At 39.2% G+C, this 16,186-nt stretch overlaps 1 protein-coding gene across 1 annotated transcript; it reads left to right on the top strand.

Annotated features, from left to right (window-relative positions):
• Window positions 1-93: 93 nt before the first annotated feature.
• On the top strand, window positions 94-12,095 carry PSMA1 (proteasome 20S subunit alpha 1). The gene is made up of 10 exons (XM_035723106.1): window positions 94-209; window positions 1,861-1,905; window positions 2,264-2,365; window positions 2,486-2,589; window positions 4,416-4,504; window positions 5,515-5,585; window positions 5,671-5,800; window positions 6,976-7,055; window positions 10,361-10,471; window positions 11,733-12,095. The coding sequence occupies exons 1-10, from the start codon at window positions 207-209 to the stop codon at window positions 11,787-11,789; spliced, it is 792 nt and encodes a 263-aa protein (XP_035578999.1). The 5' UTR covers window positions 94-206; the 3' UTR covers window positions 11,790-12,095.
• The last annotated feature ends 4,091 nt before the right edge of the window (window positions 12,096-16,186 follow it).

The following is a 16,186-nucleotide window of genomic DNA, read 5'->3' as shown; positions in this document are numbered from 1 at the left end:
GGCCCCGCCCACTTTGGGGGGGCTGCGAGCTTTGAGGGCGGGGAAGCGTGGTGTGTCTATCGATATCTCTGGGATAGACTGCCCTGCCCTGCGCCGCCTCCGTCAAAATCCCGAAGGCTTCTCTGTAGATCGCCGAGTGGTAGTTTCGGCAACTCTCTTGAGCCCGTATTTTTGCAGGAGGCCGCAGGCAGACCCGCGCCGGAACCATGGTGCGTTGGATTCTGAGCGCGGGCAGGGTTGGGGGTGAGGTCCGCCGGCTGGGGGATGGCGAGCCGCCCCTCCTGTCATCCTCAGAGTGGCCCGGGGCCACGGGGTATGGGAACCTCCGCCAACGGGAGGGTTCCGGCAGTGATTCAGCATCTCCGGCCTGGCCGGGAGAGGGGCGGTGGGTAGTCTGTGCGACCATTCTCCGGGGTTCGTTTCGCTTTCTGGCGGGCATGGGACGCTACTTCCTCGGTCAGCTATCTGAGTTCGCCCCTCCAGTCCCTTCAGTGGTGTAGTTCCGAGCGACCCAGAGTGGCCCCTCGTGCTCTTTGTGGGAGGGAGGAGGAAATAGGGACCTGACTTCTCCGCTTCACTGTAATGCTAGTGCAGACTTGATCCCCGGGTTTGGGTTCCAGGACAGCATCCATTTTACTTGTGGGTCCGCCTGATTTCTCTCTCCCAAAGAGCTTGATCAGAAAGGGTTCTTTTCTCGGCGCCTGGGTGGCTCAGTCAGTTAAGCGTCTGCCTTTGGCGCTGGTCATGATCAAGCCTCCTGTCGGGTTCCCTGACCCTCAGGGAGTCTGCTTCTCTCCCTCTCGCTCCCTTCCCGTCCTCCCGGCTTTTGTGCTCTCTCTCTCTCTCAAATAAATAAATAAAATCTTAAAAAAAAAAAGAAAAGGGTTCTTTTCAATCACTTTCCACGCACCTATTTTTACGGATGAATAAACGGAGGCTGAGAGAAGTGGTGATATCACGGTTACCACCTAGGCTCAGGGCTTCCAGCCTCCTATCTGCTATTCCAGCACTCAACTTTCTCACTCTCCCCTCCGTCCCCCGATTATTCTCTCAAGATTCGTCTAGTAGACTTGTTTTAAAATCCTTATTAAAGCAGTAATGGTTCTGATGCTGTAGCTATTTGTGTCAATGTCTAACTTCCTGAGAATATTCTTTTTTTTTTTTAAGATTTTATTTATTTGAGAGAGAGAGAATGAGAGATAGAGAGCACGAGAGGGAAGAGGGTCAGAGGGAGAAGCCGACTCCCTGATCAGCAGGGAGCCCGATGTGGGACTCCCTCCCGGGACTCCAGGGTCATGACCTGAGCCGAAGGCAGTCGCTCAACCAACTGAGCCACCCAGGCGCCTTCCTGAGAATATTCTTGTGTTTATTCATTCAATATGAATGTTTATACGTTCAAGGCACTGTTTTAAGTGCAGTAAGGGTTCAAACATAAATTTGCCATATCCCTAATCATAAAGTAGAAGGGGACGTGTGGATAAAGAACTGATGGGAGTATATGTCGGAATTTTGGGAGAAAAAATGGAGAAGACTTAAAGAGGTAGACATATGAGCTAGTTTAAAGAAAAAGAGGGAAGAGCATAAGCAGTTAAGGGAAGTTGACACTATGAACTTTAGTAATTGAACCCAAAGGGAGTGCTACGATAGAATTGAAATTTGCGAAGTTAGGTCCCATCTAGATCTGCTCCTTCTTTCTAGCTCATGTTTGCAACTGAGTAATCCTCCAATGAGGTTGTATTAACAGCATGTGTTAATGTTGAATCTAAACAGATAGGAAAACATTTTTTAGTGATAGAGCTTATTAAAAATTGGAATTTCTAATGTTCTTAAATCAATAGGTGTTTTTTCTTTTGCTTTCAGTTTCGCAACCAGTATGACAATGATGTCACTGTTTGGAGCCCTCAGGTAAAAATGTTTTATACTTTATCTGTGCAGTGGCTTTAGAGGGTCACCTAGCTAGCTCACTGTTAGAGCATGCAACTCTTGATCTTGGGGTGGTGAGTTTGAGCCCCACTTTGGGTGTGGAGCCTACTTAAGAAAGAAAGAAAGGAACTCATGAAATTGTAGGCTGTGAGAAAATGGAATATAATCATTTTAGACATTCCTGGAACCTAAATTTATCATAAAAGTAAGTTTTTGAATTTAAAAGAAAAGTCATTTGAGATTTAACTATATTCACCTGAGATTTGGGAATACTAGATCAATTTTAAATATATAAAATGGTCTTGTAAGATGACTCTAAGATGTGTTGTTTTCTCTTTAGGGCAGGATTCATCAAATTGAGTATGCAATGGAAGCTGTCAAGCAAGGTTCAGCCACAGTTGGTCTGAAATCAAAAACCCATGCAGTGTTGGTTGCATTGAAGGTGAGTGAGGCAGTAAATAAATCTTCCTCATGTAGAAAATGGTACTAACAAATGTAAGTTTCACTGTACAAATAATAAAATTATAAATGTGTTTTTATGTTTTATAATGTCTCTGTTTAGAGAGCACAGTCAGAGCTTGCAGCTCATCAGAAAAAAATTCTCCATGTTGACAACCATATTGGTATCTCAATTGCGGGACTTACTGCTGATGCTAGACTGTTATGGTGAGTATGATCATGAAAAACAAAAGAAACATCCCTTTTGATTCATCCAGCTAAGATATTTTAGGAAGTTGTCTGGCAGAGTTTCTAAGTTCAAATTGGGAGACCTTAGTGGATTTGGCTCAGTTTCTAAGTACTCCATTTCTTGATCCCTATAGTAGTAACTACTAGAATTAACCATGTTAAGAGTAAAGCTTTAAAGAAGTCACCAAATAATGTGATACTTGTTAACTCAGGGTATATTGTTTGAGACAATGTTATGTCTAAGAAGAGCTTGACACTTTTGTCTGGTTTCTAATGATCAGGGGAACTACCCTTACTTTCTTTAATATGCCCGTATTTATTAGACATATATTTTTTGCGAAGCTCAGTACTGGATACCACATGGTACACAAGGATGAATCAGATATGCATCTCGTCTTTTAGGAACTTAAAATCTAGTAGTATATCTATACTACCAGGTAGATTTCTGTGAGAGTCCAGGGGAGATAGAGATTATTTCTAGTTGAGAGGTGTTCTATAAATGAAGAGCTGGGGTTTGAAGTCATGCAGATTGAGTTTTGTTCTCACCTTTACCACTTAGTATTTGAGATGAGGCTGGTTACTTAAACCATCAATTCTTTTAGTATTTTATTTTTCAAGGTTATTGTTTAAGAGCCTAACATGTAGAGCATTTAACACAGTGCCTTTCAGGTAATATATGAATGTATGTTGGGAGATCAAAGGTAGTTAGCCAAAACTAATTTCTTAAGCCTGTGATTTAATTAGGGAAGAAAGAATATAAGCATTAAGGGCAAATAGTAGTGCTACTGTTTTAAGTTTTCAGGTTACCCAGCAATCTCCCTGCTCTCTTGGGTTGGCGATACAGTGAGAGCATTATTGGTTTCTGAAAGCTCTTGAAAATGTAAAATATGTTCCATGGTCAAGCATTTTATTTAACCCAATCTATCCAAAATATTGCCTTGTCAACATGTAATCAATATAAAAACCTGATTAATGAGCTATTTTACATTGGTTTTTGTACTGAGTCTTTGAAATTTCATGTGTATTTTGCACTTACAGTACTTCTTAATTCAGACTAGCCACTTTGATGTGCTGAATAGTCACGTATAACCAGTAGCTGCCATGTTGAGCAGTGCAGTTTAGATAGCCTTGGGAAATGGACTTCAAAGTACTGAACAAATAGCATGGTTCCCACAGTCAACATTTGATTCTCAGATGTGACATACACATAAACTGGACAAAGCAACATGGAGGGAAAGGTGCATATTCATTTCTTGTTGTTTATCCTCTTGTCTTTAATAGTTAGGCATGAATTCCCTTTTCCCCAGGGTTACATTTGCTTGAATCTTGCCAGGGTTAACAGTGAGGCTCAACAGTCTAGTGTCCAGCATCTCCTCTAGAGTGCTGCTTATGGGTAGAAGCACTGTTGGCAAGAACATGTAGCAGTGTTCTAGTAGAGGTTCTATTTCTTGCAGTCGCTCTATTGGGGAAATTTCAGCTGGTTCAAGACCTAGAATTAAGACAATCTTGGGACAGTGGGAAGGGTAAGAAAAGAGAGCTTGCTCTTTTTCTCTTGCTCAGCCTTCTCTGTTCTCTAAAGTGCTCAGAGACCAAGTTTATGTAGAGCTAAGGAATATTTTAATCTTTTTTTAAAAAACCTCAGGTGGCCCAAGAGTTTGGTATAAATATGCATCCTTGTGGCATGTCTTTCTCATTCCCTTGTGTGGATGTAATCCATGTGAAGAAAGCAAAAAAGAAATGAAATTACTTTATTTAGATTGAAATAACTGATGTGAAATAACTAATTTTCCTTGTTTCTTTTTTAGTAATTTTATGCGCCAAGAGTGTTTGGATTCCAGATTTGTATTTGACAGACCTCTTCCTGTGTCTCGTCTTGTATCTCTAATTGGAAGCAGTATCCTTTTTTTGTAGCATTTATGGATGTGAACTTTAGATAGAGTTTTGATACTTAAGCATTATGTTAATTATTGGGCATATAATACATAGCATAGGTAAGATTTTGAAAACTTTAAGGTTAGTACTTTTCAATAACAATGTTTAAAATTTAGAAGGAGAATTGTGGGACGTTTTGCCATGGAAAAATGTGTTCTAAATAAGGAATTGGGGGGTGCCTGGGTGGCTCGGTTGGGCGACTGCCTTCGGCTCAGGTCATGATCCTGGAGTCCTGGGATCGAGTCCGGCTTCGGGCTCCTGGCTCAGTGGGGAGCCTGTTTCTCCCTCTGACCCTCTCCCCTCTCATGCTGTTTCTCTCTCTCTCTCTCTCTCTCAGATAAATAAATAGATAAATAAAATCTCTAAATAAGGAATTGGGTTGCTCTTTCATCAGCCCTTTTCCGGACCCAGATAAGCCCAGTTTGAGGAAAACCATTCAAGTCTCATTTTTAGAGAAGATTTAAAGTTTTTTATTGGTGGTTCTAGATGTCCTTCAAAATTATTGGCCCATTATAGCCAGAACAGATGAGGTTCTCTACGTGAGAAGAGATCATTTTGCCAGCACTTACTCTTTTTTTTTTTTAAAGATTTTATTTATTTATTTGAGAGAGAGAGAGAGAGCACATGAGAGGGGGGAGGGTCAGAGGGAGAAGCAGACTCCCTGCCAAGCAGGGAGCCCGATGCGGGACTCGATCCAGGGACCCCAGGATCATGACCTGAGCCGAAGGCAGTCGCTTAACTGACTGAGCCACCCAGGCGCCCGCTAGCACTTATTCTTGAGTTTGGTGGATAGTCCTAACATTTTTTAATACTAGGCCAAAGAAATATTTCTCTTTTATTTTCTTCTTGCTGTGGTGGATTATGCAGTGACTAAAAAAAAAAAAAAACAGAGCTCTTTGTCAATAGTGCTTAATGTGAAAATAAAGGTAGTACTTTATTCCTTGTTAGAACAGTTTCTTTAACTAGTTTAAGAGACCCAGATACCAACACAACGATATGGCCGGAGACCATATGGTGTTGGGCTGCTTATTGCTGGTTATGATGTAAGTTCATGGAATTACTATATTTTAATGATTTTTTAAAAACTAACTAGAAATTATATAGTGTGTACATATATTCTATTTGTAGGATATGGGCCCTCACATTTTCCAAACCTGTCCATCTGCCAACTATTTTGACTGCAGAGCCATGTCCATTGGAGCCCGTTCTCAATCAGCTCGTACTTACTTGGAGAGACATATGTCTGGGTTTATGGAGTGTAAGTATGATTTTTTTTGGTCCCCTCCATTCTTTATATAGTGAATAAATAGTATCCTAAATGAAGAAAACTATCAGCTTTACAGAAAGAGTTTTTCGTTTTATTTTGTTTTTAAATAAGCCCATGGAGTGTTCATTATTTCTGTTATACATATGGTTATTACCCCATCTAGCCATCACAGTAGTTTCGATCACTAGTAGAACTTTGTCAAAATACAAATACAAAAATACAAATGTCCTCAACTTTGAAAACTCTTGGTTCAGTTGGTCTGAATTGTGCCCCAGCCAGAATTGAGAACCACTGTACTGGTTACCAGTTATAAGTTCTGTTACCAACTTTTAGTTTTCTTGATTCTCATCTTATTTTTAGCCACACAGACATTTCTACATTAAGTAGTCCATAAACAAGTAAAAAATTAATGTACCTATGGGAAAGAAAGGTAAAATATTGATATGTGATCATAGGATAGGTTTTCAGGGGCTTTGCTTATGCAAGGGTCTTAGACTTTAACACATGCTTTTTGGACATCTCTTGAGGTGACCATGTGGTTGTTTCCCCTTCATTCTGTTGTGGTGTATTGCATTATTTGACTTTTGAATGTTAAACCAGTTTTGCATTCCTAGGATAAATCACTCTTGCTCATGATTTATAATATAGACTATATATGTATATACATACATATATATGTTTATGTAAACATAAATGTTGCTGGATTCATTTTGCTGATATTTTGTTGAGATTTTTTGTGTCTGCATTTATAAGGGTTATTGATCTGTAGTTTTATTTTCTTGTGATATCTTTGTCTAGTTTTGTTATCAGGTTAATACTGGCCACATAGAAAGAGTTGGAGACTTTGTTTATAAAGAGCAAATACCTTCCATAGAACACATCCTATAAAACTTTGTGCTGTGTCATTTGTGAATCAGGATTCTCATTTAATTTAGCATAAAAAGGTCAAATTTAGTAATAAAAATTGTGTTCTCTTATTAAATAAAATAATAGTGATGTTATTTATTATTATTAGATTATATGGCTAAACATTAAAATTTTGGCTGTTTTTATTGTGATATATTTAGTATGTGACTGAAACCATAATTTCAGACTACAGACCTGACAAATAAAAGCCACCTAGCATGAAGATGAAATTAAGAAATAATTGTTAATTTATTATATAGGCAATTTGAATGAACTGGTTAAACATGGTCTGCGTGCCTTACGAGAGACACTTCCTGCAGAACAGGACCTAACTACAAAGGTAGATATCATATTTTTCAATTTGAGATTTTAACATTACAGGTCAATCATTTATTTCATAAATAGAGGAGTATAAACTTAACAGTTTTTTAATTTGGGAGATGGTTGCCTTGGTTCATTCTTTCTCTTTAAGCTATTCACTGATCTGATTTTGAAATAATTTTCAAACATTTATTTTTGGAATAAAGCAATAAAACCAATAAGTCTTAGGTGAAATGTCCTTCAGTTTCTTCAGCAGGTAGGAATATCTTCGTATTATTAACTCAGTTAACAAATATATATATTGAGCACCTACCATGTGTAGGCACTAGACATTGAAAATATAATAAAAACGGCAAACATCTTGGCCTTCATGGAACATACATCCAAGTCGGGAAGATAGACAATATACCCATAAGTGAATTATATAATATTAGAAAATGATAAATACTACAGAAAAAATAGATTAAGAGGAGAAAGAAGGACCATCTGGGTATAGGAAGGAGGTGTGGTGAGGGAAATTTAAAATAGGGTGGTCAAGGATGGCTTCTCTAAGAAAGTGAAATTTGAGGGATGTATCTAAAGGAGGTGAGTGAGTGAGCGATTCAGATGTCTGGAGGAAGATCATTCCAGGACTATAAGTTAAGGGCCTTGAGTCCAGAATATTAATTGAGGCAAGAAGGCCAGGAGTGTTGGAGGCAATGATTAAGAGGAAGAGAAGGAATAAAGTCAGATAATGGAGACCAGATCATGTATAAACCATTGCAGGTACTTTGGATTTACTGAGTGGATTGTTAGAGTTTGAACAGAAGAATACTTGATTTGATTTACGTTTGAAAAGAGTTATTCTGGTCGCCATTCTGAAAATAGATTGTAGTGGGCAACATGGGTGAAAATAGTTTTAAAACTTACGGTAACACAGATGAGAAATTGTGGTGAAGTAAAGGAGCTTGGAGTTGGAGATGGGGATAAGTGGTTCAGTTTTGGGTATGTTTTAAAATTAGAGCTAAAAATATTTGCTAGTGAATTGGTTGTGAGGGTGTAAAAAAGTTGTTTTCAAGATTTGGGGCTTGATTAGAGGAAGGAGAGATTTATGGTTTACTGAGCTGGGTAAGACAGTAGAAGGAACAAGTCTTGGGGTAGGAGTTGTGGAGAAAGATCAGGCAGTTAGCTTAGGACTTATAAAACTTGAAATGCCTACTGTCCATTGGTGATATAGAATAAGCAGATATTGGCTGGCTCAGTCAGTAGAGCATGCAGCTCTTGACCTCGGGATCATGAGTTCAAGCCCCATGTTGGGCGTAAAGCTTACTTAAAAAAAAAAAAATGTAAACAGCTATCAGATGTGTATGCCCTGGAGTTTGGTGGAGAATGGTCTAGCTAGACTTAAAAATTTTGGAGTCTTTATGTAGAAATGGCATTTAGAGATTGGACTGGATGAAACCACTAAAGGAATCGAATAGTTTCACAAGAAGCTTGAGGCCTGGGCAAGGGGCACTCTAACCTTTAGAGATTGGAAGGTGAGTATCAGCAAAAAGGGACTTAGAAAGATGACCAGGGAGGTAGGAGGAAAACTTTGAAAGTGAGACATTCTTGAAAACAAATGAAGAAACTATTTCAAGGAGGAGGGAATGAATAATTGCTAATAGATCAAGGAAGATGTGGAATGAGAATTAACCATTAGATTAGCAATGATGGGGACTTGACTAGACAATTTCATTGGAATGGTGAGCCCAAAGCCTGAAAGGAATGGAATCAGGAGAGAATGGGAGAAGAGGAATTGGAGGCAGCTTTATGGAGATTTTCTCTTGCAGGTTCAGAGAAATGGGGTGCTGGCTAGAAGAAAATGTAGTGAGGGTTTTTTGTTGTTTTAATTTTTTAAGATGGGAGAAATTACAGCACGTCTGTTACATGGTTTTAAGAATAATCCAGTGTAAAGGAAAACATTTATATAGGATAAATATGAGAAAAACTGCTGGACCAATGTCCTTAAACAGTACACAGGTGGAAAGGTAGACCTTAGAGAGGAAATTGGATCATTCATTCACACTAACAGGAAGGGAGAGAATCTAGGGACATAGATACAGGAAACAGTAGTTACTATGGGAGCTTGTGAACATTCTCTTCTAATTGCTTCTGTTTTCTCAGTGAGATAAGGAGCAAGAAGAATGGAAAATGCTAGAAAGATGTCCAGGAGAAGAAGAGATTGGATGATCTAGGGACCTGTATAGTACGATGCAGGAACCACTGTGGGCCTCCTTGTGGTTAATGATCATTAACTAAAGTGAGATCAGTCAGCATTTTGTAAATCCATTTTGTTATAGGATTGGATAATTATTATTTAATATGTATGTGAAGAATTTATAGCCTGTGTAATCTTTTTAAAAATAATTTTTCCTATCCTAAAAATAATTTTTTTTCCCCAACAAAATCAGGAATGTACATTATTTTTATTTGTTTAAAGTACCCATAGGGGTGCCTGGGTGGCTCCATCAGTCAAGCATCTGACTCTTGATTTTGGCCCAGGTCACGATGAGATCGAGCCCGCATCAGGCTCCATGCTGAATGTGGAGCCTGCTTAAGATTCTCTCTCTCCTTTGTCCCTCCCCACCCCCCCAAAATAAATAAAATACCCATAATGCCATCCCTCCAAGATGATTGTCTTTTATATTTCGGATTTACAGTTACCTGTTGACATTTACAATTTGGAAGAATTTGCTCAGCTATTTGGCTTTCTGATTTCATATTTTTACTGAATCATGGAGAATGATTTAGTGAAATCATTGAGAGAGGGCCTGTATATTCTTATGCCTCAAACTTTCACTAAAATTTTAATTTTACAGGAGCCTTTTTTACACTGGTTAGCATTCACTGAGCATTTTAAGAATTGCTCTTTAATTTTAACATGTAGAAAATAGTTCCAAGACCCTGCCAAATTAACATTTTAGAACCTAAAACTTATTCTCTTTCCTTGTTAAGAACCATCATGTCTTAACTTAAGAAACAAACCTGACTATTTCTTTGGAGTTAGGCTTACTTCCCAGTTAAGTTGCTTGCTCCGGTAACATTGGTCTGCAACACATTCCAAGTTACAAATTTCTAGGTGGCATAGATCTTTGGTGTTACTCATGATTAGCAAAAGTGAATATTAAATCTGCAAGTTATGAAGATGTGCTAGTTTTCTTCTTCCTTTTTTCTCTATATTTAAGTATTTTTTAGTCTTATTAAGTGCTATATAAACTTTTATTCTGCTTTTTTCACCCAACATTTAATCAAAAGCATTTTTCTAACATAAATTCTCTTGATTTTGAATTCCCTCCCCCCCAGAATGTTTCCATTGGAATTGTTGGTAAAGACTTGGAGTTTACGATTTATGATGATGATGATGTATCTCCATTCCTGGAAGGTCTTGAAGAAAGACCACAGAGAAAGGCACAGGTATATAACTAATCATAACACCAGAGGCTTTAGTTCTGTCATAAACTACTGTTCCTACCACAGTTGTTTAGTAGGCTCGCAGTTCAAATGGCAGTAGGAAAACTTAGAACTGAATAATGTAAAATACTGAGGGGGCAGTGATCTCCATAAACAACAAGAGTTGATGATTTGGTTATCTGTTGCTATTTTTCACTATTAAGTCATTCTTTTGCTGGTCTCATTTAGGATCTCTTGTAGCCTGTTGAAGCAGTGGAACTGGAACATCCAAGATGGCTTTATTCACAGTCTTCTTTATTCATATTCTCTAGGTATATCCTAGAGGGACAGCTAGAAGGCTGGGACCTCTGCTAAGATGGCTGGACTACTGTCCATGTAATCTCAGAGCCTTTCTTCACCAGGGTCTCCTTATCAGGGTAGCAGCTCAGAGCTTGCAAAAGTTCAAAAGCTCAAAAGTGGAAGTTGCTAGACATTCTTAAAGGCCAAGGCTCAGGAGTGGCACAGCATCAGTTTTGCTCATTCTGTTGGTGAAAGGAAATCATAAGGCCAGCCAAGAGTCTGTAGGAAAGGGGACTGAAAGAAAGTTCACTGGGGACCCTTTCTTAACTAAATTGGCCCTTCACAAATATTGAGAAAAGGATCAGGAAGTATTGGGAAATCTCAGATTAAATACTGGTCTGTTTTTTTGGGTATTTAGAATACACAGTTGCTATTTATAGATACTTATTTGATAGCTGTGTAATTGAAAATAAAGTGTCCTGAAGAGAAATATTTTCTATAGTGTGAGTTTTTTTTTCAACTTGGAGAGGATATTGTTGGTACTATTTGGAGGAGTAGGATTTGCATTATTTAAACTGTTGTTGATAAGAACCAGCACTATTGCCGTGAGTTCCACAAAGCTGATTTCCTTGATCATGTTCTGTGTTTATTAGTGCTAAAGAGGATGAGAATGTCAAAAATGTACTGATTATATTCTAAGGCTAGTGATGATCCTTTATTCCTGAACAAGACAAAGTATGATAAAATGCCGGAATTGTTCAGTGATGCTTAGGTTTTCAGACCTATAAAATTATGTATGTTTAAAAAAAACAAAACAAAAAACCTTTGTTCAGAAATTTTAACAGGACAATGAACTAAAATTGGGTATCCAAAATGTCTCCTAACCCCTTTTTCTTGTAAATTCTTTTATAATAATTGTGATTAGAAGTATATATTGGTCAAGTGTTTTTTTTTTAACCTGTTTTCTTTTTTCTTCCTCTTACAGCCTGCTCAACCTGCTGATGAACCTGCAGAAAAGGCTGATGAACCAATGGAACATTAAGTTACAAGCCAGTCTGTATGTTTATTATCAAATCTGTAAGAATGCAGGAACATGTACTGATGACAATAATCTATGTGTAGGAATCAGTCCAGATGTGTTTTTCCCTAGCAACTTGTCTGAAACCATATAATGGTGTGCATTTTTCTTTAAGAAAGGGTCTATATAATCATTTTCTGGAAAGTATAGGTATCTGTACTGATGTTTTTATATGAAGAACATAGTGTCTTTGTGGGTTTAAAGACAACTGTGAAATAAAATTGTTTCACCTGCCTATGTATTGGGTTTTTGTTTGTTTTTTAAGTAGCTTCAACTATAAATAGTAATGAGATTACAACTGGTCATCTGCCATGTTTGACAAATTAATTTGCCTTATGTTTAGTGAGGGGGGTAGTAGTACCTCTTATCTGTCACAGCCTTATACCAGTTCCCTATGTATGGACTGGCTACATGAGAATCCATGGAGATTTGGTTCAGAATACAAATTGCTGGGTTCAACCCTGGAGTTCCTTATTAAAATGTAAGAAACCACCACTTCCCAGCCACCATAGTAGCAAGGTTTTTAAATGGTTTTTCTTCACAACCAGCAGATGGCAGTAGTGATAGCTCTGGTCTCAGTGTAGGGAACTTTTGCAAAAATAACAAAAGGGAAATTTTAATCCCAAACCATCATTTCCTCTTATCATGCCCAGCCCCACTCTGGTGTAATCTTTAGACTGCCTTCCATTATTTTTGTGAGCTGTGTATGCAGATACTGCAGAACAATTTTTATCTTAGACCATGCAAAATGAAATTCGAGGAAATCTGATTTATAAAACACTCCAAAAATTTTGCTGCTAAGAAACCTTGAGGAGTTTTTTTATTTCCTGAGATTCCCATCTTTCTAGAGAGGAGCAGTTCATTTGTAGATAGGGAACTTGGATTTTAGATCTAATTCTACTAATTAGTTGCCATTTGGAGAATTACTGTGAAGGTTAAATGGGAGAATTTATGTGAAAATACCTTGTACACTCTAAAATTCATAAAATGTTAGTTTTTTTCCCAAATTGTCCAAAAATTTATTTTTTTTAAGATTTTATTTTTGGGGTGCCTGGGTGGCTCAGTTGGTTAAGCGTCTGCCTTTGGCTCAGGTCCTGGTCCCAGCATCCTGGGATCGAGCCCCACATGGTGCTCCCTGCTCAGCCGGGAGCCTGCTTCTCCCTCCCCCTCTCTGCCTGACGCTCCCCCTGCTTGTGCTCTCTCTCTGTTAAATAAATAAAATCTTTAAAAAATAATAATAAAAATAAAGATTTTATTTTTAAGTAATCTACACCCAGTGTGGGGCTTGAACCTATAAGTCTAAGACCAAGAGTCACACGCTCCACCGACTGAGCCAGCCAGGTGCCCCATAGATTGCCCAAAACTTTAAAAGTTTTAGTAGATTTGAAATCTCTCTGACTTCTTGAAGGTAAAGTGCTAAGAGGAACTCTGGCAACCTTGTTGAGAGAAAGACCTGACAGGAATGTGTGAGGTGTTGGGTCTCTGTTCTGGAAGTAGCCTCAGGAGCTGGCCATTTGAGCTTGGGATGAGGCCACAAGAACCATGTGGCCGTTTGACCTACCATAGAGTTGCATTGAGCATGTGCAACTTTCACACACACAGTGAATGAGAGGGAGTTGTCCCACCTGCCTTCAGACTCAATGGCTATTATAGTTTGGAGGAGGGAACATAAGTGGGAAATTTCATAATCTGCTCTTTAAAGCCTCAGGCAGGTCTCTCTTCCTCTGCCTATCATTGTGTGAGCCTCTGTCTTGTTGGGTGATTCTGTTGTTTAAAAATAATGAGTAACATTTTGTATCTGTTCCCTAAATGTAAACCAATTAATTGACTGGTACGCCTGGGAGAAAAATGTCATCTGTATTGTTCTTTGGAGGCAGTTTTAGTAATCTTTTTATTTTTAGTTTTTTATTTTTTTAAAGATTTTATTTATTTAAAACAGAGGGCTTGGGGAGGGGATGTGCAGAGGGAGAGGAAAAAGCAGAGCCCTGCTGAGCATGGCGCGTGATGGCAGGGCTTGATCCCAAGACCCGGAGATCATGACCTGAGCCAAAGGCAGATGCCTAAGTGACTGAGCCACCCAGGTACCCCTTGGTAATCTTTTCAGTATGTGATGTTAGTCTTGTGCACTGACCTTAGAACTTAAAATCGTTTCCACCCCAGTAAGATTCAATCAACTCCACTGTCTGTACAGAGTTCATGGTGATGCCTTTCCATTGTTGTTTTGTCTGGTGTGTTATATTTAGTTATTCTGTTTAATCTGTGTTAAATAATTATAAACAATAAAATTCCTAATAATTCTCTCATAAAACCTATCACTGATATATAAAAATAATATTCAATTCACCTGGAATTTATTAGGTATCTAGGTGCAGCTTTGAAGAACATATGATTAAAAAATAAGAGGCAGTAAAGTAGGTGACAGGATTCAGGTTCTAATACCAGCTTTCTCATGTTTGACCATTTTGTGATTTGAGGACAAGTTCCTTTTCTCTAGGCCTTGATTTCCTAGACACCTAATTTTTTATGACTCTTGGTATATGACAAGGCTTTTACTCTCATTTAAAAAGCATTCAATCTTTAAAAAGGGGAGGGGGCGCCTGGGTGGCTCAGTCGGTTAAGCATCTGTCTTTGGCTCAGCTCATGATCCCACAGTCCTGGGATAGAACCCTGTGTCTGGCTCTCTGCTCAGCGGGGGGGCCTGCTTCTCCCTCTCCCTCTGCCTGCCACTCTGCCTGCTTGTGCCTTCGCTCTTGGTCTTCCTCTCTCTCTAATAAATAAAATCTTTTTTATTTTTTAAAGATTTTATTTATTTGACAGAGGGACACAGCGAGAGAGGGAACACAAGCAGGGGGAGTGGGAGAGGGAGAAGCAGACTTCCTGCCGAGGAGGGAGCCCGATGTGGGGTCGATCCCAGGACCCTGGGATCATGACCTGAGCTGAAGGCAGATGCTTAACGGCTGAGCCACCCAGGCGCCTCAAATAAAATCTTTTTTTTTTTGAAAAAAAAAGGGGGGAGGGGTGCCTGGGTGACTCAGTCGGACTCTTGGTTTTGGCTCAGGTCATGATCTTAGGATCAGGAGTTTGAACTCTGAGTGGGGCTCCCCTCTCAGCAGGGAGTCTGTTTTGGATCCTCTCCCTCTGCCTCTGCCTCTCCCCTGTTCTCTCGCACTCTCTCTCTCTCAAAAAAAAAAAAAAAACCTTAAAAAAAAAAGCATTCAGAATGATACAATTACATACGAGAGTAAAAATAAGACCCAAAACAAGGTGCATATTATAAGTCAGGAAGAAATCGGCTCTATAAGGTCCTGATACCTATTGAACAAGCTCTGTATTTAAGAATATACAACAATGTGGGGCACCTGGGTGGTTCAGTCGGTTAAGCGTCTGCCTTCAGCTCAGGTCATGGTCTCAGGGTCCTGGGATGGAGCCCCACATCAGGCTCCCTGCTCAGCTGGGAGCCTGCTTCTCCCTTTCCCTCTGCCTGCCACTCCTGCTTGTGCTCTGTTTGTCAAATAAATAAAATCTTAAAAAAAAGTATACAACAATGTATATACACTGCCAGTGACTTTAAGTGCAGACCTAAAATGAGGTTTTATAAAACACATTGTTTTCTTGTCTTTTCATATTTAATAGTTTCCTTAATGACTTGGTCAGGATAAGTCTTCAAATTTTCTTCTGTAACACAATGAGCCTCCAGGGCGATTGAAGTGGGTATGCTTGGTCCTACACTATGGTGGCTCTACACTGCTGAGCTTTCTTATTGCCAAGTCTAGTTTTTATGCTTTTGGGGGCCTCATTTCATGCCAACAGATTGTCACTTCTTGATAAAGTGGGCTTGGAAACCAGATACTGTTCTTGTAAAAATTTCATGTTAAACATGAATACACAAGTGAAACAACCTGTTGTAAACACATCTTGGGTTGATCTCAAGGGAATTATGTTGCATGAAAAAACGATCTCGGGGCACCTGGGTAGCTCAGTCGTTCAGCGTCTGCCTTCAGCTCAGGTCATGATCCCAGTGTCCTGGGATCGAGCCCCACATCAGGCTCCCCGCTCTGCGGGAAGCCTGCTTCTCCCTCTCCCACTCCCCCTGCTTGTGTTCCCTCTCTCGCTGTCTCTCTCTGTCAAATAAACAAAAAATCTTAAAAAAAAAAAAAAGATCTCAATGGTTACATTGTAAAGTTAATATATATTACATCTTTGAAATGACAAAATTACGGAGATACGGACAACAGGTTAGTAGTTGCCAGGGGTTAAGGAGGGAAGTGGCTGTATAAAAGGATAGCAGGAGGGATCCTCAAAATTGTTCTGTATCATGCCTGGTGGAGGTCACATGAATCTAAACATGGTAAAATTGCCTA

This window comes from Zalophus californianus, chromosome 11 (genome assembly GCF_009762305.2).
Source record: "Zalophus californianus isolate mZalCal1 chromosome 11, mZalCal1.pri.v2, whole genome shotgun sequence".
Classification (NCBI taxonomy): domain Eukaryota; kingdom Metazoa; phylum Chordata; class Mammalia; order Carnivora; family Otariidae; genus Zalophus; species Zalophus californianus.
Note: the sequence above shows the minus strand (reverse complement) of the source record. Positions and strands in the feature narration are given on the sequence as shown.